Source organism: Lactuca virosa, chromosome 4 (assembly GCF_052849685.1).
Source record: "Lactuca virosa cultivar CGN04683 chromosome 4, Lactuca_virosa_CGN04683_v6, whole genome shotgun sequence".
NCBI classification, from domain to species: Eukaryota; Viridiplantae; Streptophyta; class Magnoliopsida; order Asterales; family Asteraceae; genus Lactuca; species Lactuca virosa.
Genome location: NC_136429.1, coordinates 89,475,481 through 89,502,477, shown reverse-complemented (window position 1 = coordinate 89,502,477; position 26,997 = coordinate 89,475,481). Strand labels below are relative to the sequence as shown.

The 26,997-nt window shown below is 35.1% G+C and overlaps 3 protein-coding genes across 6 annotated transcripts; 1 reads left to right on the top strand and 2 right to left on the bottom strand.

Moving 5' to 3' along the window:
• Positions 1 to 6,042: 6,042 nt before the first annotated feature.
• LOC145106215 (E3 ubiquitin-protein ligase RGLG4-like) lies at positions 6,043 to 9,083 on the bottom strand. Of its 2 annotated transcripts, XM_079043234.1 has the most exons (12): positions 8,968 to 9,083; positions 8,730 to 8,896; positions 8,504 to 8,588; positions 8,180 to 8,320; positions 7,963 to 8,076; positions 7,767 to 7,864; positions 7,606 to 7,685; positions 7,312 to 7,417; positions 7,042 to 7,169; positions 6,730 to 6,847; positions 6,575 to 6,631; positions 6,043 to 6,284 (listed from the first exon to the last, which is right to left on the bottom strand). In XM_079043234.1, exons 1-12 carry the CDS (start codon positions 8,975 to 8,977, stop codon positions 6,201 to 6,203), a joined length of 1,188 nt encoding a protein of 395 aa, XP_078899360.1. In that variant the 5' UTR covers positions 8,978 to 9,083; the 3' UTR covers positions 6,043 to 6,200. The 2 variants fall into 2 exon arrangements, with proteins under 2 accessions (XP_078899360.1, XP_078899359.1); XM_079043233.1 differs by lacking the exon at positions 8,968 to 9,083 and having other exon boundaries at positions 8,730 to 8,961.
• A 631-nt stretch (positions 9,084 to 9,714) lies between these two features.
• LOC145106216 (actin-related protein 2/3 complex subunit 5A) lies at positions 9,715 to 10,523 on the top strand. The gene is made up of 4 exons (XM_079043235.1): positions 9,715 to 9,852; positions 9,944 to 10,016; positions 10,118 to 10,218; positions 10,313 to 10,523. The coding sequence occupies exons 1-4, from the start codon at positions 9,764 to 9,766 to the stop codon at positions 10,446 to 10,448; spliced, it is 399 nt and encodes a 132-aa protein (XP_078899361.1). The 5' UTR covers positions 9,715 to 9,763; the 3' UTR covers positions 10,449 to 10,523.
• Positions 10,524 to 11,381: 858 nt separating this feature from the next.
• Positions 11,382 to 15,021, bottom strand: LOC145106211 (flowering locus K homology domain-like). Of its 3 annotated transcripts, none has more exons than XM_079043226.1 (9): positions 14,694 to 15,020; positions 13,887 to 13,988; positions 12,734 to 12,955; positions 12,597 to 12,655; positions 12,417 to 12,511; positions 12,235 to 12,347; positions 12,067 to 12,129; positions 11,882 to 11,958; positions 11,382 to 11,719 (listed from the first exon to the last, which is right to left on the bottom strand). In XM_079043226.1, exons 1-9 carry the CDS (start codon positions 14,970 to 14,972, stop codon positions 11,626 to 11,628), a joined length of 1,104 nt encoding a protein of 367 aa, XP_078899352.1. In that variant the 5' UTR covers positions 14,973 to 15,020; the 3' UTR covers positions 11,382 to 11,625. The 3 variants fall into 3 exon arrangements, with proteins under 3 accessions (XP_078899352.1, XP_078899353.1, XP_078899354.1); XM_079043227.1 differs by having other exon boundaries at positions 12,737 to 12,955; positions 14,694 to 15,019; XM_079043228.1 differs by lacking the exon at positions 11,382 to 11,719 and having other exon boundaries at positions 11,882 to 11,972; positions 14,694 to 15,021.
• Between the last annotated feature and the right edge of the window lie 11,976 nt (positions 15,022 to 26,997).

Sequence of the window (26,997 nt, the reverse complement as noted above, 5' to 3'; positions counted from 1 at the left end):
TAACACATAATATAAGGGTATTTTGGGAAATCACCGTTCGGGCGCTGACTGATCGTACGCACTGCTCTGCTCTGCTCTTTTCAAAACCTTTTTACTCTTTTAGAAAAATTTTGCTTTATTCCGAAAAAAATTCCTCAAATCCTTAGTTTGAGTTCAAATGCGCTCGAAGGTGCATCCGAATCCCTCAAACCAAGGCTCTGATACCAACTTGTAACACCGTAATTTTTCAAACAATTTTTTCACATTTTTAAAAGCATACTTTCATTCATAAATATTATAAAAATCTCATTGTATCACATATCAATCCATAGAAACACAACCCAAGATCATAATGTATAAAACTCCTCATGTGTGTACTGATCATGCCGGCGCCTTCCCGCGATCCTCACTGGTACCTGAAACACATAACACAACAATGTAAGCATAAATGCTTAGTGAGTTCCCCAAAATACCACATATAACACATAATAGCCACTCGAGGCTATAACTCTGTGGACCCTCTGGTCCTAACTCTATGGACCCTCTGGTCCTAACTCTGTGAACCCTCCGGTTCTAACTCTGTAACTCTGGAACATACACAGCATGAATCACATAGAAATAATGCAGTGTATCACAATCACATAAATAGCATACAAGATACTCTGTCATATAACTCTAATTACCAATCTAGGTAAAGTATAGTGAGAAGACTCACCTCGGGTAACTCGGTAAATCTGGTCTAGCCCCTGCCTAATCACATGGAATAAGCACTCTAATCAATACAACCCTCAAGGCTAGACTAATCCCTCTCTTAGCACTCTCAGAAGGGTAAAAGACCATTTTACCCCTCTCATGGTTCAAAGACCCTAACTTTGACCAAACCCTAAAAGTCAACGGCCAAACTTTGACCAGACTCGTCGAGTGCACTCGTGTGACTCGGCGAGTACATGCGTGTCCTTTTCGCCCCTGGTCCTCACTCGAATCGCTGAGTCAACCTTACACTCAACGGGTTATCACAGGTTACGAATCGCAGGGCAACCTGACTCGACTCGTCGAGTCCCTTATGGGCTCGGCGAGTTCCTCCCATGAAAATACTCAAACGATCTTTTGAGGTCAGATCTGCTTCACCAACCAGTAGATCTAACCTTCTAACACTCGAAAGTCACGTAAAGGTTCAAACTTTACGTTCATGCAATGCTTATAAGACCAAAAATGGAGAAATAACCTTTAAAATGGGGTTCTACTCTCAAGGCTCACATGAAACCTCATAAAGCTGGAAGCTTGGGACCTTTTGGACCTCTCAAGGTCCAGATCCATCATCTATACCCAAAGGGACCTCATATGCTTCACAATCTAACTCAAAATTATGCAAAGGAAACCCTAGATTCAAGGAATCTATCAAATACACGAAATGGGAAGGAACTTGTACCTCAAAACGTGAATCTCAGTGTGAACAACACAGATCCAAGCTCCACAATCGATCTAGCTTGGATTTTCCCACTCCTTCTTGCAAGATCACACCAAAGGATGAAGAATTAGCCTCCAAAATGCTCTCTCAGCTCTCTTTGCTCTCTAGGGTTTTTCACAGGGGAGTAGTGGTTGCAATTGACGGCCATAAGGGCCTTTAAATAGGGCTCAGGCCCTGAGGTTTAGGGTTTCACTTTATAGCGCGGACTCGCCGAGTCCATGCATCGACTCGTCGAGTCCGATCATTAAACCATACAAGAATTCGTGATCCTACTCGGTGAGTCTGAGCGCCTACTCGCCGAGTCCCTCCCTAAAACTCAAGATAAATACTTAAAATAAGATACCTGGGAATCCGGATGTTACATACGGACCAGGCTTGATTCTTATGGATCAACTCAAATCACCGAGGGGCCCAATGTTATCGTTTTTCCTATTAAGGCAAAAGGAAAGAATAAACTTTGAGTACATAATTATAACTTTTACTCATCAAATCGCACATGACTCTATGTTTTATAACATCAAGTTACTGATGCATTTACGTAACACTAATGCACAACTAACTTGCAAATTACAACTTATGTATCTCCATTTGAATAATAGAAGATATTATCATCTTAGATTTACTTGTGATTGAATCCATGAAGAAATCTCTAAGCATGGGTTTACCCAATACTTAAATTCCTATTTCCAAGTACTCATGAATATTGCAACAATCAGTATGTAGTATCTAATCTCTATAGACAATCTACAAACAATTCATTACAGTCTTAATTCACTACTTACTTCTAAAAGTATGAAAGATTATGGAATTAGAATAATAAAATTATTCAGGAAGTAAACATTCAAAGTGAAACACAATAACAAACTAATTAACTATGGTATCATACCCCTTGAATATAAATAAATTTGTATTATTTAATCACCATAACAATTACGAATTTATTCATTGTATATTGTTTCGTGTACTCAACTAACCACTTGAATTAAATAACATCAGTGATGCCTTGTTCTAAACATGCATAATATGCCTCATTATGGTTCTTCTTTTGTGAGCAGATTGACTAGACATTACTCCAATGATGCTCATTTCAGATTTTCAAATTCTTATCCTTATCTAAGATGTAATGGAATTTCATCTTTACATGCATTGACCTTCTGTGATGTCGTGGTTTTAAAGTCACAGAGACTGAGCCTTCGTTATTACAGAATGTTCCACTGAAATTTGTTTACTTGAACCAATTCGATGGTAATGATGTCTCAAATTCAAGGTACACTCCTTGAACACTTCTCTTGCATTAAAGTTTCCAACCCACATGTAGATTTTATAAGCATCTCCCATTATGGAAACATTTTCATATTCCCATATGACCATAAATTCTGAAAAAGAATTATCTCAATCCAAAACGTGTCACTATGGTCTGTCCTAAATAATATCATACTTTTAATTGTCGACAAGCAAAAGTCTTTGGTAAAACCTTAGAATGTTCTTGACAGTTGTTTAACAACTTCAATCACACCAAATTCTAATCATTTTCTCACAATGCCCAAGGCAAAGTACATAGTGTGGCATATGTGATCGATCCTATATCTGAAGCATATGGGACTCGACTCATTATTACCTGTACAAGGATTTAATATATGTTCATTTTCTTGCTATAATATTTCTATATGTGGAATCTCCTATGTTGAACCATTTCAACATGATATTCATATATGTCTTTGACTAAGTTCTATTAAAATATACAATCTAAACCTTTAGATTTGAAATAAAGTATGAGTGTCCTCTCCCCAACTATACTATAGCGAAATAATTCTCGAACCTTGCAATTGGCAAATTAGAGATATCGTTTCATACGAGCAGTATTTCCAACATGCAATACTACCATAACAATTATGTTCCAACTAGCTTTGACTTGTACCTAGAAATCAAATGGACTTCAAGAAATCAATACCCTTTGACTTTCATATAGATTAGCATATTTATGTTATGTGATGCTTCGTTAAGTCTCTGACTATACTTCTCAAGCTTATACACCTTAGTTGGATAATGTGTGTGTTGGATTAAGGTGTCTAAGCTCATAACTAAATTGGTATAAACTTGTAATTAGAAACAAAGTCCTTTTGGGTTGCCCTAATAACTAGAACTTGGTTAGAATGCCATTTGTAGACAGAGGATAAACTTATTAGTTTATTATATGATTAATAAATTGTAGTAAATGATTTTTTAATATATTATATAATTAATATATTAATTGGAAATAGATAGTTTAGCATAAAGAGAAGTTTGTTGTTATTTCTTAAATTTAGTCTTTACCAAATATGCAGTAAAATTGCCAACCTAAAGTGACCTTAAGGTTGGTTATAAGCTATGCCATCTATCATGCAAGAAAAAAAAAGTAACACGATCAAAATAGAGAGCAACTCTTTTAGTAAAGACTCATCTTTTTGCAACAAGTTCATGTATTATGAAGTTAAGTTTGATAGCCACGTACTTCCATTTGGTTGTCTGTTAAAGGAAAAAATATCATTATAGCACAATAAACTATCATGTTTTGTCCAATTTGGTCATTATTGTTTTTTTTTTCGCAATAAATCATTAAAGTTACATTTTTGGTATCTAACTACATTGTTTTCATCGATTTGTTAGCATTTAATAATTAAGATATATATTTTGCAAAAGCCACGTGATACTTATTTTATTATTTTTTTAATTAAGAAAATTAAAATAAATACTGATAAAAGTTAGAACTCATCTAAATCAATTCCCCCATTACTTCCTTTATGCTCAACCCATATTAACCTCTTAACCCTAAATCACAGAGCTACAGTCGCCATCCACCAAACCACCATCATCGGACTACCACTGATCTTCGTTTTCCCGAAGAAGAGAAATTGTTGACGTTGCCTTAACTTTTTCCGTTGACAAGATGTTACCTTCCATGGAAATGATGTCGTCGCCTTGGTTATTTCCGGTGACCGTCTCCTTCTCCATTCTTGTCCCACCCACCCTCGTACTATTTCATTACCGCCGGTGACCGCTTTCGGTGATACACACCATTGAAGCCCACAATCACCCACAATTGGCATATCAGTAATCGCGACCTCCATCCCTGATGATTGACGTGAATCATAGCCACCCTAACCGTGGCAATCATATTAGAATTCCTGTGAATTAGATACTTCCTCTGATTTTTTGACACTCTATTCGAAAGTCATTTCAGGAACCTCGTGAATCGGATCCACCACCACCATCGGCATATAACTAAAATCTTTGGATTTCCAAAAATATGTTATAGTTTCGGTATTGGATTTTGATTTTCATTTATTGTTTGATTTGGTTTTGGTTCATACATTAGTAGTACGTAGTTGATTCCTATATTATACTATTTTTCTATTTCCAGAAGGTTTTGTTTTGATTTCATCACATTTGATTTTGATTTCATTAGGTCTGGTTTTGATTGTTATCATATCTAGTTTTAATTTTCATTTGCCTTGGTTTTGTAGTAACTGATATAGGTTGTCGGAGGAGGTTACATGCGGTGGTTGTTGGACATGAAAGAGATGAAGTGGATTTGATTTTGATTAGTTTTTGTTTTGATTTTGGTATCATTTGCTTTGGGTTAGTAGTAACTGATGGTGGTTGTTGGAGGTTACCGATGGTGGTTGTCGGAGATGAAAGTGATGAGCTATCACTAGATCTTATTAGTTGTTACATAGAAGGAAGAAGAGGGGTTGTCTCCATGTCACGGTGGAGGAAACAGTTAGTAAATGGATATAACATTTTTTATTTTTTATTTTTAAATACAAACGCTTACATGGCAATGATGTGGCCCTATTGTCTCCATGTCACCAGTGCCAATTAAGCATGGTAACCTACAAACCTGTAATGATCCCTTATTTAACAGTTAAAATGTAACTTTAATGACATATTATGCAAAAAAAAAAAAAAAAAAAAAAAAAAAAAAAAAAACCAAATCGGACACAACATGATAGTTTATTTTGCTATAATGACATTTTCCCTCTATTAAAACATGGTACATTTATATCTTCCTATAACACTATTATACTCGGTGACTTTTTTCCTGTTATTTTTATGAAATTTGTTGTAACACAATATTTATAAAATTAGTCCCAGGCGTAGTCCGGGTTCATCTCATAGTTAAGATTGAATAAAACTTCAATGGAAGGGGTAGAAGAAGCTTATAACATGATGGAGAAGAAAACGTTGATGAAATGAATAAAAAGCACATCCTAATTGCTTTATCGTAGCGTTACATGGAATGTTCTAATACAACTCAAAAATCCGTTAAGGCCTTAATAACATGAAAAACTTCATAATTAACGGTGTGACTTGACAACTAAGTAGTCACCTTAATAATAGAGAAATTTTGGCTCCCCATAATAAAACGGCAACAATTGTTAATTGTTTAAGAAAAAAGTTACTTATGAGGAAACTAAAATAAAAAGTTGCACGGTAGAAAATGCACCGTTTTTTAGAAAATGGTTGCATTAACTTTAGCAAAATAATTCAAATGAAAATTAAGGTTTACGATCATTATCATTAGGTTAGTACAAACTTTCATCTTTTTAAGTTGATAAAACTGAAACATCAATGATATGATTGAATAAACCGCTAATTAATATACAATATTGGTTGTATTTCCCTTCAGATATATACCAATAGACTTGTTTTATCAACTTACAAACTTCCATTTAGTTTAGTTTACATATGAATATTGATCGCCATGTGATCATCATGTATAAAGCCTGATCCGGGAGCTGATTTGTTGGCGACATATGTGACAGCGACTCAACCTTGATCCACATTCTCTACAAGCCTATTGCAATCATGTACATTATTAAATTACATGATGACAAATCAATCTATGAAACAACTCTGCCAACCCATTAGTGCTTTGCGACTGACAGTTTCAGCAACAACAAGAGGTTTGTGTGTATAAATTAATAATGGGCAGAATGCATGCCACAGCATGATGTGCGACCCTTTCGAACAAAACTTTTTGGGTTGCAGTTATTTTCTGGTGATGAAATCGTTTTTTTTTTTTTTTTTGTGTAGCTAGTGTACAAAACTGGAAATATAAAAGTAAAAAAGAACACTGCGACTCACCATGTGTCCACATCCAAAGGCCATATCCTTATCGTTTGTGAGACAGATTGGGCATGTCTTCACCAAATTAGAATAAAAGAAAGAAGTCAAGTTTTGGGATACAATATATCAATATAACTAATGTAGTAATGTAGAGTGAAATTAAATGGTATAACCTTGTTATCATCATCTTGTTGTGTAGGCAATGTGCTGTTCATACGAGGAACATGAGTGCTGCCTCTTGGACGTGGAGGTGGTCGTGGAGATATTCTCATTGTGTTCCCAGTCACTCGTCTTATTTGATCCATGCAAATTAACAAGAAAACAGTGTTGTGGATGTCATATATATCTACTGAAAAATGTACAAGAAATTAAGTATTCAATTTGGTTGTATTTATCATGTTTATCTTTTGTGTCATATATATTCCTATAGATTGAAAAGTGGAGAAGAAATAGAACACATCATAAATTGGATGGTCTATACATACCCAAGTAAGCCAAGTTCAGTTACTGCCATATATTGTATGGGAATTTCCATAAGGGCAGCAAGTGCGAAAGCTGCTTCTTTATGAGGTGGACTTATATCTTTGGACATGATACCCGTAAAATTAACAAACTGCAGATAAGAAGGACAAATAGATATGAGTTTGGCTATTATGAGGTAGTCAAATCGACTAAATTCATCTTCAAAGTTGATAATAGTTTTTGGAATTTTTTAGGAAATCCTAAGCACAAAAGTAACGCATGTGTATATATACCTGAAAATTATCAAATCCACGAGTAGGAAGCTTGTCATCAAACTTTCTCATGTCGTCCCAAGGACCATCTCCAACACCAACAAGAATGATCACGAGAGGATACAAACTGATCAAAAAGTGTAACTATGATCAATTTAAAATCTTATACTTCTCTGCATCCATGATTTTTTTATTGACTAAAGAATTTTAAACACAAAGACAACTGTAATTAGATATTAAAGAAGTATGGATGAATGCATTTTGAGTTTTAGCTGACAAAACTTTGAGGAATTGGATTATCAATCGAAGCAGTACCTTGCTTCAACAATTGCACTAATTGTTTTCTGCTCCTGTAAACTGACTTCTCCATCACTTGTATTAACACTTCTTGTAACCTTTTTTCAAGAAGAATTTATATCACTATATTGTATTTTCCTGGAAGGAAACTTGGAGGTGATGTTTAAATTAAAACTGACCTGTCCATCTGCTATGATAACGAGAATATGGAATTGGCCTCCACTTTTCTCTACTATATTTATGGCAGCATTCACAACGGGTGCATAAGATGTTGGCCCTTTAAACAAAATCCAGTTTTATGAGCTTTCCATCCATATAAGTTATAACTACTATATATGTTTGAGCTTAGGAATCAAAGCATAACAAAGTATTTACCTGCCAACTGTACATTTTCCACCACCCTCTTGTAGCATGTTAAGACTTCTTCAAATCCATGACAAGGGGAACCGTCTTCATGAAAGTTAAATACTTCTTGATCATGTGTTGTTGCTAGGAAAAAAAACAAAGAGAGAGAGAGAGAGATTGTTTAGATGATTAATTAGTGAAGATTTTGAAATTGTGATGTTTTGATTTTGCGTGTAATTAAACTTACAGTCTCCAAACCCAAAACAAGGAATCAAGTTGTCATCATCAAAAGGAGCGAGTGTCTCTCCAATGATGGATATGGCCTTCTCGTAGGGATTAGGAGAATCAGTGATGGCATGAAGGCTGCGATTATTGAATGAAACTCTACCTATCATAAACAAAATCTAGCTTTAGCTTACATATATAATCACACACATTCACATCTATATATGCCTCTTATTTTTAGTTAACTTTATTAACTTTACTCTTAATTTGACCCATTATAAATAAAATACAATTCGTAGTGATTCATTTTAGATAAATGAATTACAAAACTGAGAGTATTAGCAACCTGTCCATTCATTACTCTTAGTAAAATCTATTCCAAGGATAAGATTAGAAGACTCTAACCCAGATGCTCTTAATGCATCTGTAACCTGCATAATGAAATCTGAAAACGTAAGGAATTTTTCAATGGCCATTGTATACATTTACTGAGTTTTTGTAAAAGAGGACATTAGTAACCTAATAGTTGACCAAATTAAACAATCTGATTTAATTAATTAAGGAGAAGGAACCTGTTCTAGTGAAGAATAGTTGTCTGGGATGTATGCATACTTGTTCTTGTCACTTTTTCTAGATTTTGTAGAAATAGAAGTAGAACGTTTCATTTTAAGAAAGGATGATTGTCGTTGAGATAAGGACCTGTTTCTTGGTGCTGATGATGGTGATGGTGTTTTTCTTGCTGCAACAAGAACCCGAGTTAGAAGATTTCCCATAATTATTTTTTTTCTGTAATTTCACATTTTCAGTCACCTCTGTCCATGGTCTTTTTATTAATGATTCTTTGGTTACTTTCTCTGTAGTTTCACAAAATCCATGCTCATATCTTTTGCCTTCAAGTTAATTCTTATGTGGCTTTACTTGGTCATTTATCACTTTAACTTTTCTTTTCATGGGAGAATATTCTTAAATTATTGTCGTGGTTGATAAATGTTTCTTAGCGTATGGACTCAGGAAGCATATATTCATATTCTGCTTACACTTTGAAGCATTGCATATATAGAAATTTCCACTACGTTTCCTAGATGATGATGTCTTTTTATTGTACTTAGACCATGGATGACATGCATACCATCATCAATCCATAAAATGTTTCGCTAATTAATAATTCCAAAAAAGATTAGTCAAAAAATTATTGGATCATGCCATCATGGTATCCGAGATGATGAGTATCCGACACCAACATATTTTTGTAATCAATTTTTTCTTAGTTTTTGCTTTTAATGAGAATTTTAAATTTATGCTTACAGTTTGAGTTTATTAATCCTATATGTACAAAAGGTTAATTTTGACCAAAAAAAAAAAAAACAATAGTCAAAATGTAAAAATCTTATTTTCAATTGAACAAACTAATGCAAAAGGTTATTTATGTAATATATCAGGACACTAATACCAGCCCAAATGCCCAATAAACAACAAATAACAAAAGGTGTGTTTGGTAACAATTTCACTTCAGGTCCCTGAACTTAGAAAACATTTTTATTTTGAACCTAAAAACTTGGCAAAAGCCCAAGTCTGAGTCGAGAGAGAAAGGGAAGGTTGTGCAAAAATGGGGGAGCATGTGGAAGCAGACAACGCAGAAGCCATCATCACAAGGATCGAACACAAGTCTCGCAAGATCGAGAGTTTACTCAAACAGTTAGTGCACTACAACCCTAATTTTCATAACAAATTTCAACTTTCCCCAATTTATCAAAGCCCTAATAGTCGATTGATCGTGATCGATTAGGTACAAGCCAGTAGAAGCCCTCAAAACTGCTCTGGAAGGATCTCCCCCCAAGACGAGAGATGAACGATGCAAGGTTTGTTCTACCGAAAATCCATGATAGAAAACTGAAATTTGTAATATGTAATCATTCATTAGCCGATTATCGTCGATTTGAGTGCTAAATTGTTTATGTAGTCTGCAAATTGGATTGTGGTGCATAGAGCGTTAATGGCGATAAAAGATGTGGATTTAATGTTCACCTCTTTGGATCCCGAGTACTACGATATTCTCATGAAGTTAGTACCTGGTTTCTTCATCTCCTGCATTCTGTGTTTTTCGTTTCATGCTCTTTGATTCTGAATCTGAGCTCTTGTTTGTATAATTCAACAGGTACCTGTATAGAGGATTGTCAACCGGCGATCGGCCCACCTGTGACCAATGCCTACGGATTCATGAAAAGCTTACACACAAAGCTGGTCTTGGATGCATTCTTCGTGCACTTAGTGATACTGTAAATACTGTTTGATTTTTACAATGCCAATCATCATCATAAACCAGCTTATTGTCTAAGAATAAATCATGATTTTTGTTCTTGTTTCCATTTTTCTCCTACTCATCATATTTCACAAGAAAATATGCATCGTGTTATTTTGAAAATATGCTTCTGTGTAAAATTGTCCAGTTCGTTGTTTGTTGTTTTCTGTCAGTTTACAGTTTTTGGATTATAATGGAATTCAAATTCATATAATTATGCAACCAAACTGGGAATTCATCCATCGGAATTGAATTCAGATTCCAAGAAATCTCCTGTAATCATCGAACCAAATGCCCCATGATTTAGAGCCTTTCTAATCAGAGTTTTTTCAAAACCTGAAAATTTTGCATTTATGATTCACCCCATAAAATGGTTTTTTATGATATAGATTTTATTAACGATTATTTTGGTTTTATGCATTTAACCTCTTTTGTTCAATAATTTTTCATTTTACTCATCTAATTATATTCAAGCTTCAAGTCTTTCTTATTTTTAACTAATTAATTTATTTCATTTTGATCTATAATATCTGAAATTAGATTCGTAAAGGTTATCTTTTTTTTTTTTTTTTTGCCCGTATTATAACATACTCTTTTCCTTAGATGTTATTGTTGGGTAATATTCTTTTTCCTTAAAAAATAATGTACGTTTAAGAGTGACAAATTAGATGAGAAAATTTAACAAAACAAAATTAAAATACTACACTAAATTAATTAATTAAAGAAAAGGCTTTTAGGAATTGTCAAGGATTACAGAAAATTTATGATAATAGAATTTTTTAAACAAAATTAATGACAAAACAAAAAAGAAAAGATTATTTGAATGATCAATCTAAGAAATCAGATACATAAAAAAAAAAAAAAAAAAAAAAAAAAGCGATAATTAGTGTTAAAACTGATTGCCATCTCATGTAATTAACCCATATACATAAGTTTATAAGCCGATATTATAAATAATATCAAGCTAAAATACTAATTTTTATAGTATTTTAGTGATCAAGTTTAAAATTGTTAAAAAAAAAACAATTGAAATTTGCTTTACTCTTTTACTTTTAGAATAAAGTTTGAAATACATGTAACATGTTACAATTTCCAATAGCAACTTCATCATGTATACAGAATACCCATGAAAAAAACATGTTTAAAAAGTAAATGAAATTTATTTATGACTACATATAGGGGTTAGGTAAACCATAGTAACCTTGAGCTGCAACTGGTGGGTAGTACATAGGACCTGCCATCAATGCTGCCGTTTCATCAACCCTGTAAACACAACACAAATTTGGCAAATTAATTCTTATTAGGACATTCTACTTTTAAACCTACCAATTTGGCAAATTTTTCAAAGAATATAATTTATAATTTTTTTATGGAAAGTACATTGCTATTTCTTGAATACAAGATGTTTCAAATCAAAAAACTTACATAGACTGCTGACCACCAGTTTCCTGCATCATCTGAGTGTATATGTACTCATCAACTCTCTGCTTTGCCAAAGCAACCTATTTCACATCAACTTCTTAAACTCATTTCAATCAAATTTGTAATATAAAAATATTAATCTTATTTTGATATCTAAAAGTTGCAATTTTTTTAAAGGAATCACCAACCTGCTGAGCACTACCACCCAAGTGAATTTGTCTATGTTTGTTTTCACCTTTCCCACCATGAACCTGCAAGACACGAGACATCAAATAAATCAAAATTAAAACAAATTTTGATTTTTTTTTCTCCTTTCAGTAACGATTAACATTTAACAAAAACAACAGGAACAAAACCTTAATAGTTGCTCCTGACTCTGTTCTGATCCGAGATATGTTTGAACCACATCTCCCAATTAATCCACCAATGAATGTCTCAGAAATCATCATCTCCAGAGTTACATATTCAGCTGAAAGGTAAATAATAGATTCAACATATTGTTTTCTTAGCCAGTAGAAATGGGATGCAATTATATAACCTGAAGACGGGTCCACATATTGTTGAGTTGGACGATGAGTGAAGCCAAGATTATAAGTTGGACTGATGGAGATTATTTGCTTAGGTGGATTATCCCTAATATGAAAATAAAATCAAATTAATTAACTATAACTAAATCTAAATCCACTCGATAAAAAAAGAATTCCTCAAAAACCCAAACCTCAACTGGCATCCGATCTCCACCAAAGCCCTCAACACTGCAGGAACATCTCCAGATATCTACATTTTCCATAATAAAAGAACAAAAAAAAATAATGATTTTAATAAAATTGCCTTAAAATATATTATAAAAATGACTACCTGAACTACTCGATCAGATTCATGAGCAGATGCACATAATGGCAACTGATTTTGAGCAAGTACAGTAACTGTTGCACCAGAGGAGTTTCTTAGTTGACCAATGTTTTGACCAGATACCCCAATCAACCCGCCAGCTTGGCACCCAGAAATTAACAGTCTTATAGTATTTGCTGCCACGTGTCCTGTTGCAATTTTCAATCCTTCAACATTTTGATCATCCTGCAATGAATAGTCATTACATCAGTAGAAAACAGGTAAGAAAAGGTAAAACAGGAACTAAAAGGACTGAAAAAAGAAAAAGATGAAACACCCACATGCAAAACTATAAGGAGGATTTAGAAGCTAAAGAAAGTGACATCACATGAGACAAAATTCAAAGTTATCAACACATAAACATGCTTGCATAAATAAAGAAACATACTCTCCTATAGTTTAACATTTCTACCATGATTTAAACGAGATCAAATGGTCAAGTATTATATGAAAGATGGCTAATCTACAAAAATGTCATTTTTCTATACAAAACTTCAAAAGAATATAGAATGGATCAAGACACAAGTAAACCAACATTCACCAAGTGTTTAACTAGAAACAGGAACTTGCAACAATATTTCTATTCTGGTACACAGTGAGAGGGGGGGGGGGGGGGGGGGGGCAAGGGACAGGATAAAAGGGAATGGATGGGAAGGAGGGGGAGTGAAGGGGTATGATGGGGATTGGAGAAGGAAGGAGGAAAGGAACTGTTATTTTTACCTTTGACCTCCAATTTGGTTATAATCCCACCAAGTTTTCTCTGATCTACATCTGTTCTATCAAAAATGGCCAATATTAAGAAAGGATTTATTAGATGGTAAAAAGACAAAATGTACTAATAAAAGAAAAGGATTTCCCTATAGTAATAACCCATTGATTCACAGATATTCATAGATAAATGGAATTTGTGCATCGTATATTTGCACATATTCTGACATCAAACTTAAATCGATAAAGAATCAAACTCTCACCAGAAATTAACTGATTTCTCAATAGATGACAAATGCTAGGTTTTGATTAAATAAAGGTACTAACAAAAAGGTTTGATATTACTTATACTATTTACAAAGAAAAAGTGAAATAAAGCTTTAAAACTCAAGATTAAATATCACATCACCATGAGAACCAAACTGCCAATTTTGTGGAGAGCATTTTCTGCATCAGTAAAAGCGTCTTCATTGTCTTTAGAGCTTATGATGATAACACGCTCCTCGTGTCTCTGTAATTTATGAAAAAAATAATAAATAATATAAACATATGTAGGCATGATATAAACCAAATGTGAAGAAGTATCTCTGCAGGTAATATTCTGTCAAAAAGCAAATAACTATCTTCCTAATAAGATAACCAAACTTAGGTTGCCCTTTAACACAAGATTCTAACTTGTATAAATGACTCATGGCCTTCTAGCATAAAGATTAAAACAACATTCTATAAGCAATAAACATAGTTATCTGCAAAATGCAAACTTAAAGCTAAACGATCACATCTCCACATCCACTCTATAACACTTGCTGTTCAACTAGTCTTAAGAATATATACCAATTATTACTTCATCATACATCATGTATGCTTTTTATCTCTGTTCTCAAGTAGTATTCCCCCAAATACATAGTCGTTTTATACATAATACATTAGTTCTCCATTGAATAGTTTATGTTGTTCATATAGTTCTGTAGTTTTATTGTTTAAATACTTCAAATTTAAAGCTAAACAACTTTTTTTAGACACTAATCTTAACACCAAATATATAGATAAATAAGTATACACAACCTATCCACCTTTTAGTGGTTCTACCCAAATTATAACCTAAGCATATCCCATAGATAACTTAATTCACGAGGAAGTTGACTAATTTCAGATTAAGTATGTGCATATACATTACACAGCACAACATATGAGCATATGCAGCAATTTAACTAACCGCGATGGCGTCTGCGATCTTGATAGTGGCCTTAGTTTCCTCTCGGATTTTCTGAATACGGTGTCCTCCTCTACCAATTACCTTCCCAATCTGTTTCGATGGCAACAATATCCTGAACAAAATATCCTGCCCTAACACTGCCCGACGCTTTATTGGCTGCAATTCCGCGCAAGTTAACGATCCCTCAAACTCCTCCTCGCGGTAACGCTTCGTTGATGGAGGAGCAACCGCCGATGAGGGAGGCCGTGGTGCGCGGGTTCCGCCTTCTTCGTGTACCATTGTTAAAAGCAAAGAGCTGTTTATTTTGGTTGCTGTCGCTGAGACTTTTTTTATCAGGAGCATCTAATATTATGCTCAATATGACTATTAAGCCCTCATATTATTATATTTTTGTCGAATTGAGTACTAACCATTATAAATGAATGATTTAATAAAAAGACAAAACTTCAAAAATGGTCCCTGTGGTTTTTGAAAATATCAAGTTTAGTCTCTAAGTTTAAAAAACCTCACAGATGGTCCCTATGGTTTCAAAACTTTTAATGTTTAGTCATTCCGCCTAACTCCGTTAGCTTTCTACCGTTAAGTGAGGGGTATTTTCGTCATTTCAATATCCGGGGACCATTTATGAGGTTTTCTCTTATTATCTTAATTTTTTTATTAAAAAAAAAAAGAAAAAATGAAAGAAATTTGATCTCTCTCTCTCTCTCTCTCTCTCTCTCTCTCTCTCTCTCTCTCTCTCTCTCTCTCCCCCCCCGTTGCTTTGAGACTTGTACAATACGTATTCTTATACCTTCATCTTCCCCAAAAAGCCAAACCAACTTTGACCTTGAATAATCATCGTATCCATCAGATTGGGCAAGGAACAGACGAACGAAAGGCAGATCGATGGGAGGTCCCGTGCGGCTAGGAAATCACGAGGAGGGAAAAGGGTGTCCGTCAAGACCGATAACCCCTTGTTGGTTTACGTCTCTTCTTCATTGATCGGGAAAGGGAAGAAGGAACACGAATGGAAGCAGTCAAAATGGTGGTCTGATGGTTAAATAGATCGCAAGAAGGGAGTCGATCTCCGGCAAACTCCCCTTGGCTCTTCTCTCGTCGTCGACGATCACAAATCGAGGGGAATGGGAAACACTGGATCGAATGGAGAAAGAAGAATGGAAGCAGAGGTGGTTCGGTGGGGGGTTTGGACAATCGCCAAAATGAAGGAAGAAAACGAAGGCAACTTATGATGTTGGGTGACTGTTACAGCAAGGGGGTTGCTCCGGTGGCCTCCTTGGTTGTTCCTTCTCTGTGGGAGGAAGGGAAGGAAACAGCGAAGTAGCAGCGGAGGGAAGCAGCGATCCTCAGGGTGTTTGGTTGTTTCCGATCAACAGGAGGAGGGGTGGAGGAGGGTTGTCCCCATTTCGTCTTTTGGCTGCTCCGGTGACTAAAACGGAGAACCCGTTTCTTGATTTTGTGAATGATTTCATTGGGGTTGCTAATCGATTTCATGTCTGCTACCCAGGCTCAATTTCTTGGTGAACTTTTAGGGAGGAAGAGAAGGATGGGATGGGGATCGGAGTGTTTACCAGAGGAACCGGTGGTAGAATTTGGTGGTGACAAAACGGTGAGTAACGACGCGATGGTGGGGGCAACGAAGAATGATTTGATTCACGAGAGAGAGAGAGAGAGGGTGTTTAATATTAAATAATTATATTTATTTTTCTTTTTTTTAAAAAAATTAAGGCAAAACTTCATAAATGGTCATTGTGGTTGTGAAATGACAGAAATGCCCTTCACTTAACGGCTAAATGTTAACGGAGTTAGCGAAAATGATCATTTGTTAAAAGTTTTGAAACCACAGGGACCATCTGTGAGGTTTTTTGAACTTAGGGACTAAACTTGATATTTTCGGAAACCACAGGGACCATTTTTGAAGTTTTGTCTAATAAAAATAATCAACTTATTTCAAATTTGGAAATATGACTATTCTCTTTGGAATTAGGCCATTACGAAGTAGTGATGTTCATTTTGGAGTTGGCAGGGTTGGTAGAGTTTGGATTCCGAAACGTGTAGTCATACATTTTGGACTGACATAGTTAATTCCGGACAACCGTAGTCAAATCTATATATGTTGGGCTAACATTTTGGATTGTGTTACAATAGTACATAATGATATTGTACTTTCCGGACGCATAATTAGGAGTTTGTGTTTGCAATTGTGGTTGTGGTTATTGAAGAGATGTTTTGAGAAGGAATCATATGTACTAGTGAAACATTAGAATTAGTAAGAATATAAGGGGATTTGATCTTAAGGGATTCTAGAGGAGGAATCATTTACACATGGTTTTAAATTTTTGTGTGATTTCTTCAATTTACCGTTGTTTTCAATTTTGCAATTAGATTTTTAATGCAATTATGTCTTTGATTGGAAGGTTTATTTTATTTATTTTTACGTACTTCTTTTATGGTGTTTTATGCTTGTTATATGCTTGATGTGGGCTAACTTACTTTATGCTTAATGTAGATGTGATATTTGGTGATGAAGGCAAAACATGGTAGTCAGTAAGATGGAGAAGGAGGAGAGTGGCGTTGGTTTTCTTAAAATGAGTGGCTTCGAGTTGGATATTTCTTAATGGCAATTAATAATCCAATATAAATTTTGTGAGAGGAAAATATTTCAATTTCGATCATAAAAATAAGATTAGGGTTTTGTTGGTTTTTGTGGGTTTGTTAAAGGATGGTGGTGGTGGTGATGATGATGATGGTGATAACGGTAGTTCATGGTGGTTGATGGTGATTGGTAGATGTTGATGGAGTAGTGACATGTTTAAGATTAAGGGTGGGGGATGCACGTGAGGGTGGTGTAACATCCGGATCGCTTGAGGTATTCTTATTTTATTTATATAATTTAATATGTTGGGTTTAGGTCACCGGGACGTGGGGGAGGCACAACCATGACGTGGCATATCTGGAATGTTCGCGGGTTCTAAATTGGTTCCCATGGCGTGGCAACATGTTGGCCACGATGTGGCGACCGTCTGATGAGAAAACCCTAATTTTTTTAGTATTTAAAGGAAAGTATAAGCTAGGCTTTGTTTACCCTCAGCCTCCATCACTCTCAAACCTCGGGACCCTAACCCTAATTCCTTTTGGTGATCTTTGAGTTCATAATGGTGATTCTTAAGCTCTCTTTGGTGTTTTGGTGCATTTTAAAGGAAGTGAAGGAAGGTTTGGAGCAAAAAGCAAGCAAGAAACACTCCCCAATCTCTGAAATCACCTTGTTGGACCATTTGTAAGGTTTATTGATCTAATATTTTAGTTTCTTCTTAGTGGATCTAAGGTTATCTTACATGTTAGAACCCTTTAGTGGATTTTGAGTGAAGCTAACAGATAAAGTTTGCAACTTTAGGATTTCTATGAGTCCCAAGATCATTATATCTCATAGATTCAGGAGTTGGTTGTGGTTTGGAAATCATGCATGAGTTTAAGTCCTTTTCATCCACATTTTTGACCTAAAATTGAAGAGGCATGCATTGGACATGCATGTCCATAAAGCACCAATCTTTATGACCCATTAGGTGAAGGAAAACCTTCTGGAAAGTTTGGAGGAGTATCTTTGGTGATTAAAGGCTTAATGGTTAGGTCTTGCTTCTTAAAGCCTTTAAGGACCTAGGTTTAGAGATCTTGTATTATTGAGATGTCTTAATAGATAAAGTTGGAAACTTTATCCATCAAGACCTTGGGAAGGATCAGATTTGGGCTTTGGAGCCCTTGGAATTTGCAGAAACCAGCTTAACACGATTAAGCTGTTCAGACCAGTTCCCACGGCGTGGTCTTGGGTTTCCACGATGTAGCGACTGGGGGATTAGTCGATTGTTTTGTCGTTTTGTGCCCACGAAGTGGCCAATGGGAGGCCACGACGTGGAGGATTGTTGTTGGCAATTTTGACATTGACTTTGACCGTTGACTTTGAGGGTTGATGATAGTTTATTTTATTTCTTTTTTATAGTTTATTTTAGTCTTTTTAGCTCTTTTTATTAGTATTGCATTGTATATTCTTTATTTTCTTTAGCATGGATCCTGTCGGGTACTTTCTATTTTGCATGAGGTATTTTGCAGGGTTTTGGAGCTCATTGCGGTTGTAGATTAGCTTGGGGACAGGCTTTGTGGGATTTAGAGGCGTTATTAGGCTTTACGGATCCATCAAAGAAAATTTGGGCTTAAAATGTTGAAGACTTGGATGAAGTGGGCTTATAAAGATAGGTCTTGGATTCTTATTTTGGGCTTGAACTATCCACATTTGAAGCTTGAAGATGATTGGCCAAATTTGAATCATGTGAGGTATGGAGGGGACCAAGGGAATCTTGAGTAGTGGGGTGGTGTAGTGGAGAAAAAAAAGAGCCAATAGCATTCCAGCAACACTTGCGAGGGTGGAGTCTTAGTCGCTTAACACTTGCGAGGGTACCCGCGCAACTGCACAATTTGGGGCATTTTGGTCATTTTGCTCATGATTTACTTTGGGGGTTAGGTCTAGCAGCTCATACTTCGATTTTCCACCATTAGAGAGCATTGGAGGCGATTTTTGAGAGCTTGATACACATTCTTCTCATCTTTCTACCAATTGTAAGTTTCTTGATGCAAAAACACTTTTATGATTGTTATCTTGTTGCCATGAGTGGCTAGTTTCTTTATTTTGGTTAACTTTGGCTAAAACTTTTGGATATTTGTGTGTTTTGAAGGATTCATGCTTGATTGTCATTTATTTTATGTTTATGATTCTAGTTCATATTTTTTATGTCTGTTTAATACTTTGATCATGAGTTTAGTACTTGAATGAGCAATTATTGGTTTATTTCTTTGATTTAGCATTGAATCATTGACTTTACTTAGAACAAGGGCTTTATGATGGTAGAAATCATCTCTAACTTATGGATCATAACTCCTTTATGGATGTGTAAGCATTGACATCCTCTAGGAATTGGGGATTCCTTCATTCTTAAGGCTAATCAACTTTCTTGGGTTCAATTGATTCAATTGAAGCCTTGATTTTGATTAAGAAGGTGTGTTGTGGGCTTCTCCAACCTCCATACTACCTATGAGGAATCTTGACATATCATGTTTCATGATTGCTATAACCAATTTGGGATGAATGATAAGCTTCATATTGAATCCTAATGATAAACACACAAATGCTCATTGTGTTTAATTGTCTTGGTTGACCAATTCTCTCCAATATTTGAGCATCTCACCATCTTGCTTAATTGCAAGCTTTTTAGTTATTCAAGTCTTTTCGTTTTCAAGCAATCACAACACCCCCTTTTAGTTTAATAGTAGTTAGTTAGTTTTATTACACTAGTTCCATTGGATTGCATTGGTGATTGAATATAACCATTTCCCCGAGGATCGATACCCCTTTTTACCATTATATTCCGTTTTATTTGCAAACAGAGGGTGTAATTTGCTTGGTGGACTTGACATCCCACCAGTTGACCTTTGATCTAGTTGACTTTTGGTCAAATTGCTAGTTTTTATAGGTGGACTAAGGATTCGTATTGTGTGGTTATCTAGGTGGAGTTTAGCACTTATTTCTTGACTATTTGATTCGTTGACTTTTGACTGCATTTGTGAGGTGAGTCTTCTCATTATACTGTCTAGGATGCTAGCTGTCTTTGTGACTCTCGCATTGTATGTTGGGCGGAACCCGATTGTATACTGGGGTGGGCCCGTTTGTATGATAGGGCGGGGCTCGTTATATATGTTGGGTGAGGTTGGTTATGTATGTTGGGTGGGGCCCATTTGTATGTTGGGCAGGGCCCGTTATGATGGGTCGGGCCTGATATGTGGGCGGGGGCCGAGATTATGTATGGTATATGGTATTTTGGGAAACTCACTAAGCTTTGTGCATACGATTTGTAGTTTAAACATTTTCAGGTACTTCCAATTCCAAAAGGAAGGGCACAACTTGACTGCACAACATCCCCTTATGATTACCGCATCGATGATTATTTTACTCTTATGATTTTGATACATTGTATTTGTTGGGTTTTGAGCATTCTAACACTCCTAAGTGTACATGCAACCCTAAATACCTTGGATCTATGTTTTCTCTATTATACATGCAAATATGATTATCCAAGGTATTATCCTAACTAGCATATCAAAACATTGATACTAGGATACTAAAATAGATAGAATACATACCTTGTTGTTGTTGCTTGACTCCATGAAGCTTGAGAGCCTAGTGCCCCAAGTGTGACACCTCAAATGGTTCACACAACATCATGAACTCTTGGAATAACCATGAGAAGAAGACATACATGTTCAAATTGGCTAGCCCTCTTACATATGTATCACTAGTGCCAATTTCTTGAACTAAAGGGGTTCTTATATAGTGTGGCTATTAGGGTTACACAATGTAACTCATGACTTTACCCATTCCTTATGCTCCATGGGTTTTAACCTCCATGGAGTATCCATGGATCACCACATGGGTTAAACCCAACATAAAGGAATCTTGGATCATAAGCCCACATATATAAGAATGAATGATTTACACAATCAATCCCCATATATTTAATTAGTCTCTTTTTGATCACTAAATTAAGTCCAAATTAATTCTTGATCAATACTAATTAAATAACATGATTTCATATTAATATATTAGAACTTATAATATATTAATATGTCACAAAATGTCTTTTCCTCATAAACGGTCTATCCAATTGTTCCGATGCCATGCAACCCAAATGGACCATGCCGAGTCGGGTCAAGTACATACCAATTATAGTTATGGACTTAGACACTAATCCAACAGTATTATGATTAGTTTTGAGACACCTAATGTACGTATTTGATGATTTTAAAAATGAAAATTTTTATCAGTATTTTGGGACGTTATAGGTGGGGGGGGGGACAAACTAAGAGAAAAAAACAATATATGGGTAAATTTGTTATTTCATATACATTTAACGGAGAAATGTATACAGTAATTGGGACAGTAGGCATAAGGGCCATGTAACATCCCGATGTTAAGGTACTTCTAATTTCAACCATATAATTTTATTATATTGCGTTTTGTTCCCTAAGTCCAAGAAAATGCATTGGAGCCCTAGTGGCATTTTCATACTTTTGGAAGTGAGGACTACGCCATGCATACTAGTGTGTATGTTGGGCGTACATCTATGTACGCAGGGCGTACTTGCTAAATGAGGAAACCCTAATTTTTAGGATTTGGTTGGTATTTAAGCATCGGTATGGCTGTTGGATTAAGGTGTCTAAGCCAATAACTAAATTGGTATATTCTTGAATTAGAAGCAAATTCCTTTTTGGGTTGCCCTCAAAACTAGTAACTAATTAGAATGACAGTTGAAGATGGAGGATAATTTGTTAGTTTATTGTACGAAAAATAAACTAATTGGAAATTGAAATATGTGATTTATTAATATATTATATGATTAATATATTAATTGAAAATAGGAATGATTAATTGATTAATTAGAATTAATTTGTATTTAATTCTAGGATTAATTAGAATTAATCATTCAATGACTCTTTAGTTTCCATGAGAGTTTCCTTAAGCAAGTATAAATAAGACACCATGGTGCCTATTTTTGACACACCTTTACTTGCTTTCATAGAGCCGAATTTATGTTGTAGTCTCCTCTCTCCTCAAGTCTTCTTGCTACTAGGGTTTTAGGTACAAGCCATTAGAGGCATCCTTTCTTTTGATGCTAGCTTTCCAAGATCTAGAAAAAGGATTCTACTTTGATTATTTACAATAATAATCAAAATGTATGTAACCCTAATTTTATGTATGAATTTCGATTTCATAGCCTTGTCTCCTAAGGTTTTCTTGAAATTTATAGTTAGTTGCTATCAATAGAGAAAACATATATCTTTTCTAGGTTGTATGTGAACTTAAGGGTTTAAGTGTTTTTCCGCCACATGTAATTTTTGTTTATAACCTAGAAATTCTATCAGTGGTATCAGAGTCGTAGGTTTTCTATTTGATTGTGTACTAAAATGAATTGATAAAAAGAAGGATAAAGGATTAGGATTAAATTTGCATTATTTAAATTAATTCTTTAATTGGTAAATAATTATTTAATCCATGAAATTAAATCATTTAGTTAATTGTTTAATTGGTAAATAATATTATTTAAATTTATTTAATTAATTGTTTAATTAAGATAAAATATTAAATCATTATTTAGTTTAAAATTAATTATTATTAATTGTTTAATTCGAAAGATTAATTTGAAACCCTAGTATTTTGAATGGTTTAAAATACACCTTATACGATATATATATATATATATATATATATATATATATATATATATATATATATATATATATATATATATATATATATATATGATTAAAAGTTTAATATATTATATGTATAAGATAAGTATGTCAAATCGCTAGTACGTCTCATTCACGAAGCCATACTTTAATGGGGGTATAAGAAAGGTGTTTGAACGAAAAATGAGATAACGAATGCGGAATCTGAAAAACAATCATGAATCAATCACCATAAAGTTGCAAGTAATCTGACAAAGTTTTTATCTCTCATTGATTTGGAAATGAACGTACAGAGAAACCTTTTTCAGGAAAAAGCTTACATCACAAGCTAACCTAATGACTATATATAGGTAAAATAAAACAATTACCAAAAATATAAAACCCTAAAAAGCCTTCCATAAATAACAAAAATGTCAAATTAGTTTCAATATCTCAAATACTCAACAATCTCCCATTAGATGTTGAAACTGATGAAGATCACGATTTCCAATATTCTTGGCATTTCTCCCCCTAAATTGTGAGACTCATCAGTACATGGGGTCTTCAAATAGAGAGAATCAAATATCATCTTTCAAATGTGAACTCCCCCTTGAATAATCAACACTCCCCCTTGAATCTTCAACAAATATCATTGAGAGAATCCGAAAAGTTAAGAATAATCACCAACAACCTACTCTATCACAAAGAGCAAGTCCGCTTATAACCTACTATGTCACAAAGAGCAAGTTCGTTAAAGTGGATCTTCAAAACCCATCAGATTTGATCAAATGATGAAATAAATTCTTTTTGGATTTTCAGGATTTTCAGAAATTAAAAACGGAAAAATAACAAAAAAAAAGAACATTTTGTATTTTCGGTTTTTAAATTTTAGACAAAAAGAAAAGAATAAGAAACAATTATTAGAAGGGATTGGAAAAAATTAGTCCAAAGAAAAAGTTAAGAAACAAAAATAACTGGGTAGAAAAGGTATATATATATATATATATATATATATATATATATATATATATATATATATATATATATATATATATATATATGAATGATAAAAACCCATGTATTTGTAAAGATTTTAGGAACTAGGGTAGTAAATGTTAAGTTCTGAAAGTATAGGGACCGGAGTTGAAAACTTAACCCTTCTTCTTCATTGGATCGGAAAAAAGATACTTCTTTGACTGGAAAATGTCAAAATCAGAAAAATACGTTCGATTTCGGCTCCAACAAATTCCGATTTATAAAATTCCGATGCAGGTTTCCTCCGAAACAATTTCTGAACTGAAGACCTTCAATGATTATCCAATTCCGATTTGCAATTAATTCCGATTCCGAGACGAACTACTGAACCTAATGGATTGCAATTTTTGGTTTCTGAATCTTTGAATACGGTTTTGATTCCAATCAATTTCGATGATCGGAACCGTTCGGTTTTTGAATCCAAAAAACTCCGATGAACCCGATTGCTAATTTCTATTCTGATAGATGCAAGCCATTGACGTTCCAAACATGCAATTTGTTTCGATTCAAAACTCTTGGTTCAGACACTAGCGGTTTTAGCTCATACGTTTATATGTCGAGATGAGATGTCTTGTAATCAATTGAGAACAAAAGTCCAAAAGGTATTTTTGGAATTTGATTTTGAGAAGGTGAAAACAGTCCGTACACAGGGTGTAACACCCAGAAATTTGAGGATCAACTTTGGGTATAATCACCTTCTGAGATTCGACACGGCCTGTTGGAGGCACCAACACAGCGTGTCTAGATAAGAAAAAGCATGGCTTTTATTAAGGTCAACACGACGTGTTGCCTCTTGGAAAACGGCGTGTTGACAACTGGAATGAAAACCCTAATATTCCGGGTTTTTTCTCCCTATTTAAAGGAATAAGATGGCTAGGGTTTGTCTATCCTCATCCCCTCAAGATCTGAAAGAAACCCTAATCACCTTCCACCATTTTTGAAGCTAGTTTGGTGTTTTTGAAACTAAAGAAGGAAGAAAGTGGAAGAATGAAGCAAAGATCTAGCAAGCAAGCCCCCATTCTTCAGTTTGGCACTCTTTTGGACCTTTGTAAGTGTCCAAGACTCGATTTTTATCATTCCAAGTTGTTAGATCTGGGGTTTTGTCCCTTTTGCTTCTTGTTCTTGAATGTTGAAATGGTTAGATCTCATAAAGTTTGCAACTTTATGAATCTCCAGGTCAATGTGACCTAGTAATGTTTTGGATCTGGATTATAATCAAGTCTTGATATCATGCATAGAGATTAAGTCTCAAATCCTCATTTTGACCTATTTTGGGTGCAAGACATGCATTGGACATGTATGTCTATAAAGCACCAACCTTTGGGATGGTTTTGCTGATAGAATCACTCTTGGAATGGATGGATCTTTAAGGATTAAGTGCTTATTGGTTAAGCCCTTGTATATTTAAGCTTTATGGATTGGGTTATGGACCTTTTTGGGTAGCCCTAATGGATAAATTTAGAAACTTTATCCTTCTGGATCCCATTTTGGGCTAGATCTGAGCTTTGGAGCTCTAGGAATCGAAGAAAACAACTTAATGTCTTAAGATGTTAGAGTTGCGGCAAACACGACGTGTTTCTAGGTCAACACGACGTGTTGGCTAGGATTTTCCCGGCTGTGTGGATGCTGGCGGAACACGGCGTGGCCAAGGGGCAACACGGCGTGTTGGGGTCAACATGGACTGTTGACTTTGACTTTTGACTTTGACCAAGTTTGACCTAAAGGGTATTTTTGGTTGGTGTTTGAGAATTGGTCTTTTGGATGTTGATTCCGAATTGGTATTTTGGTTGGATAGGTGGCGGTTAAAGCTGAGATTCAGAGTCGGGGCCTCATCAGCTATTGATCAGATCGAGAGGTGAGTTTTCCTCACTGTACTTACGGGTCGAAGGCACCAAGGCCGGCCCATTGGTTTGATATCCTACTATTCGTTGATATGTTGAGTATGGAACAAATATGCATGTTTATGCTAGATACCGATATACTAGTCTGGTAGATCTGTAGGGCTAACTGTGATTCTCTCTGCATGATTATATGTATATGTTGTTATCTATTATGTGTTGACATATTGGGTTGGGTTGAGGTTGTACTGCTTTGTGTTGTAGCCAACAAACCCTGGAGCATTCCAGATATGAGCTGTGGGTCGGGTAGGGCATGTCAGACTCATACTGAGGGCTCAATATTAATCTAGATATGAGTTGAGGACCGGTTGGTATGCCAAACTCGTACTAAGGGCTGAACATTGGTATTCCAGTCCGATGAATGATTGGGACAGGGAGCAAGCCAGACATAAGTTGTGGGTTGAGGGCAAGTCAGACTTATGATGTGGGCTCAAGAGCAAGCCAGATATGAGCTGAGGGCCGTGTATGGCATGCCAGACTCATACTATGGGCTCAAGGGTAATCCAGTCTTTTAGTTGTGGACCCAGTATATGTTGTTATCGATATATGTGATTTGTGTTGGATAAGGTGTCTAAGTCCATAACTATATTTGGTATGTACTTGACCCGATTTGGCATGGTCCATTTGGGTTGCATGACATCGGAACATTTGGATAGACTTTTGTGAGAAGAGGATATTTATGATTTATTAATATATTATAAGTTCTAATATATTAATATGAATTATTTAATTAGTATTGATCAATAATTAGTTTGGAATTAATTTTGTGATCAAAAGAGACTAATTAAATAAATGAGGATTGATTTGGTAAATCATTCATTCTTATATAGTGGGCTTATGACCCATAGTTCTTCATGTTGGGCTAAACCCATGGTGACCCATGGATACTCCGTGGAGGTTAAAACCCATGGATCATGAGGAATATGGAAAGGCATGAGTTACATGGTGTAACCCTAATGTGCACACTATATAAAGGATCCTCACTCTATCAAAATCGGCATTTAAATGATACAAGTGAGGACTAGCCGATTTTGTGTGCAAGATAATCTTCTCTCAAGTTATTCCAAAAGTTGGTGGTGTTGTGTGAAGCATTTGAGGCATCA

What these genes read in the sequence shown, in the direction of transcription:
- LOC145106215 (XM_079043233.1), bottom strand. Translation starts at nt 8,930, where the DNA reads ATGGGAAATCTTCTAACTCGGGTTCTTGTTGCAGCAAGAAAAACACCA. An exon ending in GTGGATTTGATAATTTTCAG is followed by an intron (nt 7,170 to 7,311) that starts GTATATATACAC and finishes TCTTATCTGCAG; the next exon opens with TTTGTTAATTTTACGGGTAT. An exon ending in CCTTTGGATGTGGACACATG is followed by an intron (nt 6,285 to 6,574) that starts GTGAGTCGCAGT and finishes TGATTGCAATAG; the next exon opens with GCTTGTAGAGAATGTGGATC.
- LOC145106211 (XM_079043226.1), bottom strand. Translation starts at nt 14,972, where the DNA reads ATGGTACACGAAGAAGGCGGAACCCGCGCACCACGGCCTCCCTCATCG. An exon ending in TTGGCAGTTTGGTTCTCATG is followed by an intron (nt 12,956 to 13,886) that starts GTGATGTGATAT and finishes TATTCATTGCAG; the next exon opens with GATGATCAAAATGTTGAAGG. An exon ending in ATATGTGGACCCGTCTTCAG is followed by an intron (nt 12,348 to 12,416) that starts GTTATATAATTG and finishes TTTACCTTTCAG; the next exon opens with CTGAATATGTAACTCTGGAG.
- LOC145106216 (XM_079043235.1), top strand. Translation starts at nt 9,764, where the DNA reads ATGGGGGAGCATGTGGAAGCAGACAACGCAGAAGCCATCATCACAAGG. An exon ending in ATCGAGAGTTTACTCAAACA is followed by an intron (nt 9,853 to 9,943) that starts GTTAGTGCACTA and finishes GTGATCGATTAG; the next exon opens with GTACAAGCCAGTAGAAGCCC. An exon ending in CGAGAGATGAACGATGCAAG is followed by an intron (nt 10,017 to 10,117) that starts GTTTGTTCTACC and finishes TTGTTTATGTAG; the next exon opens with TCTGCAAATTGGATTGTGGT.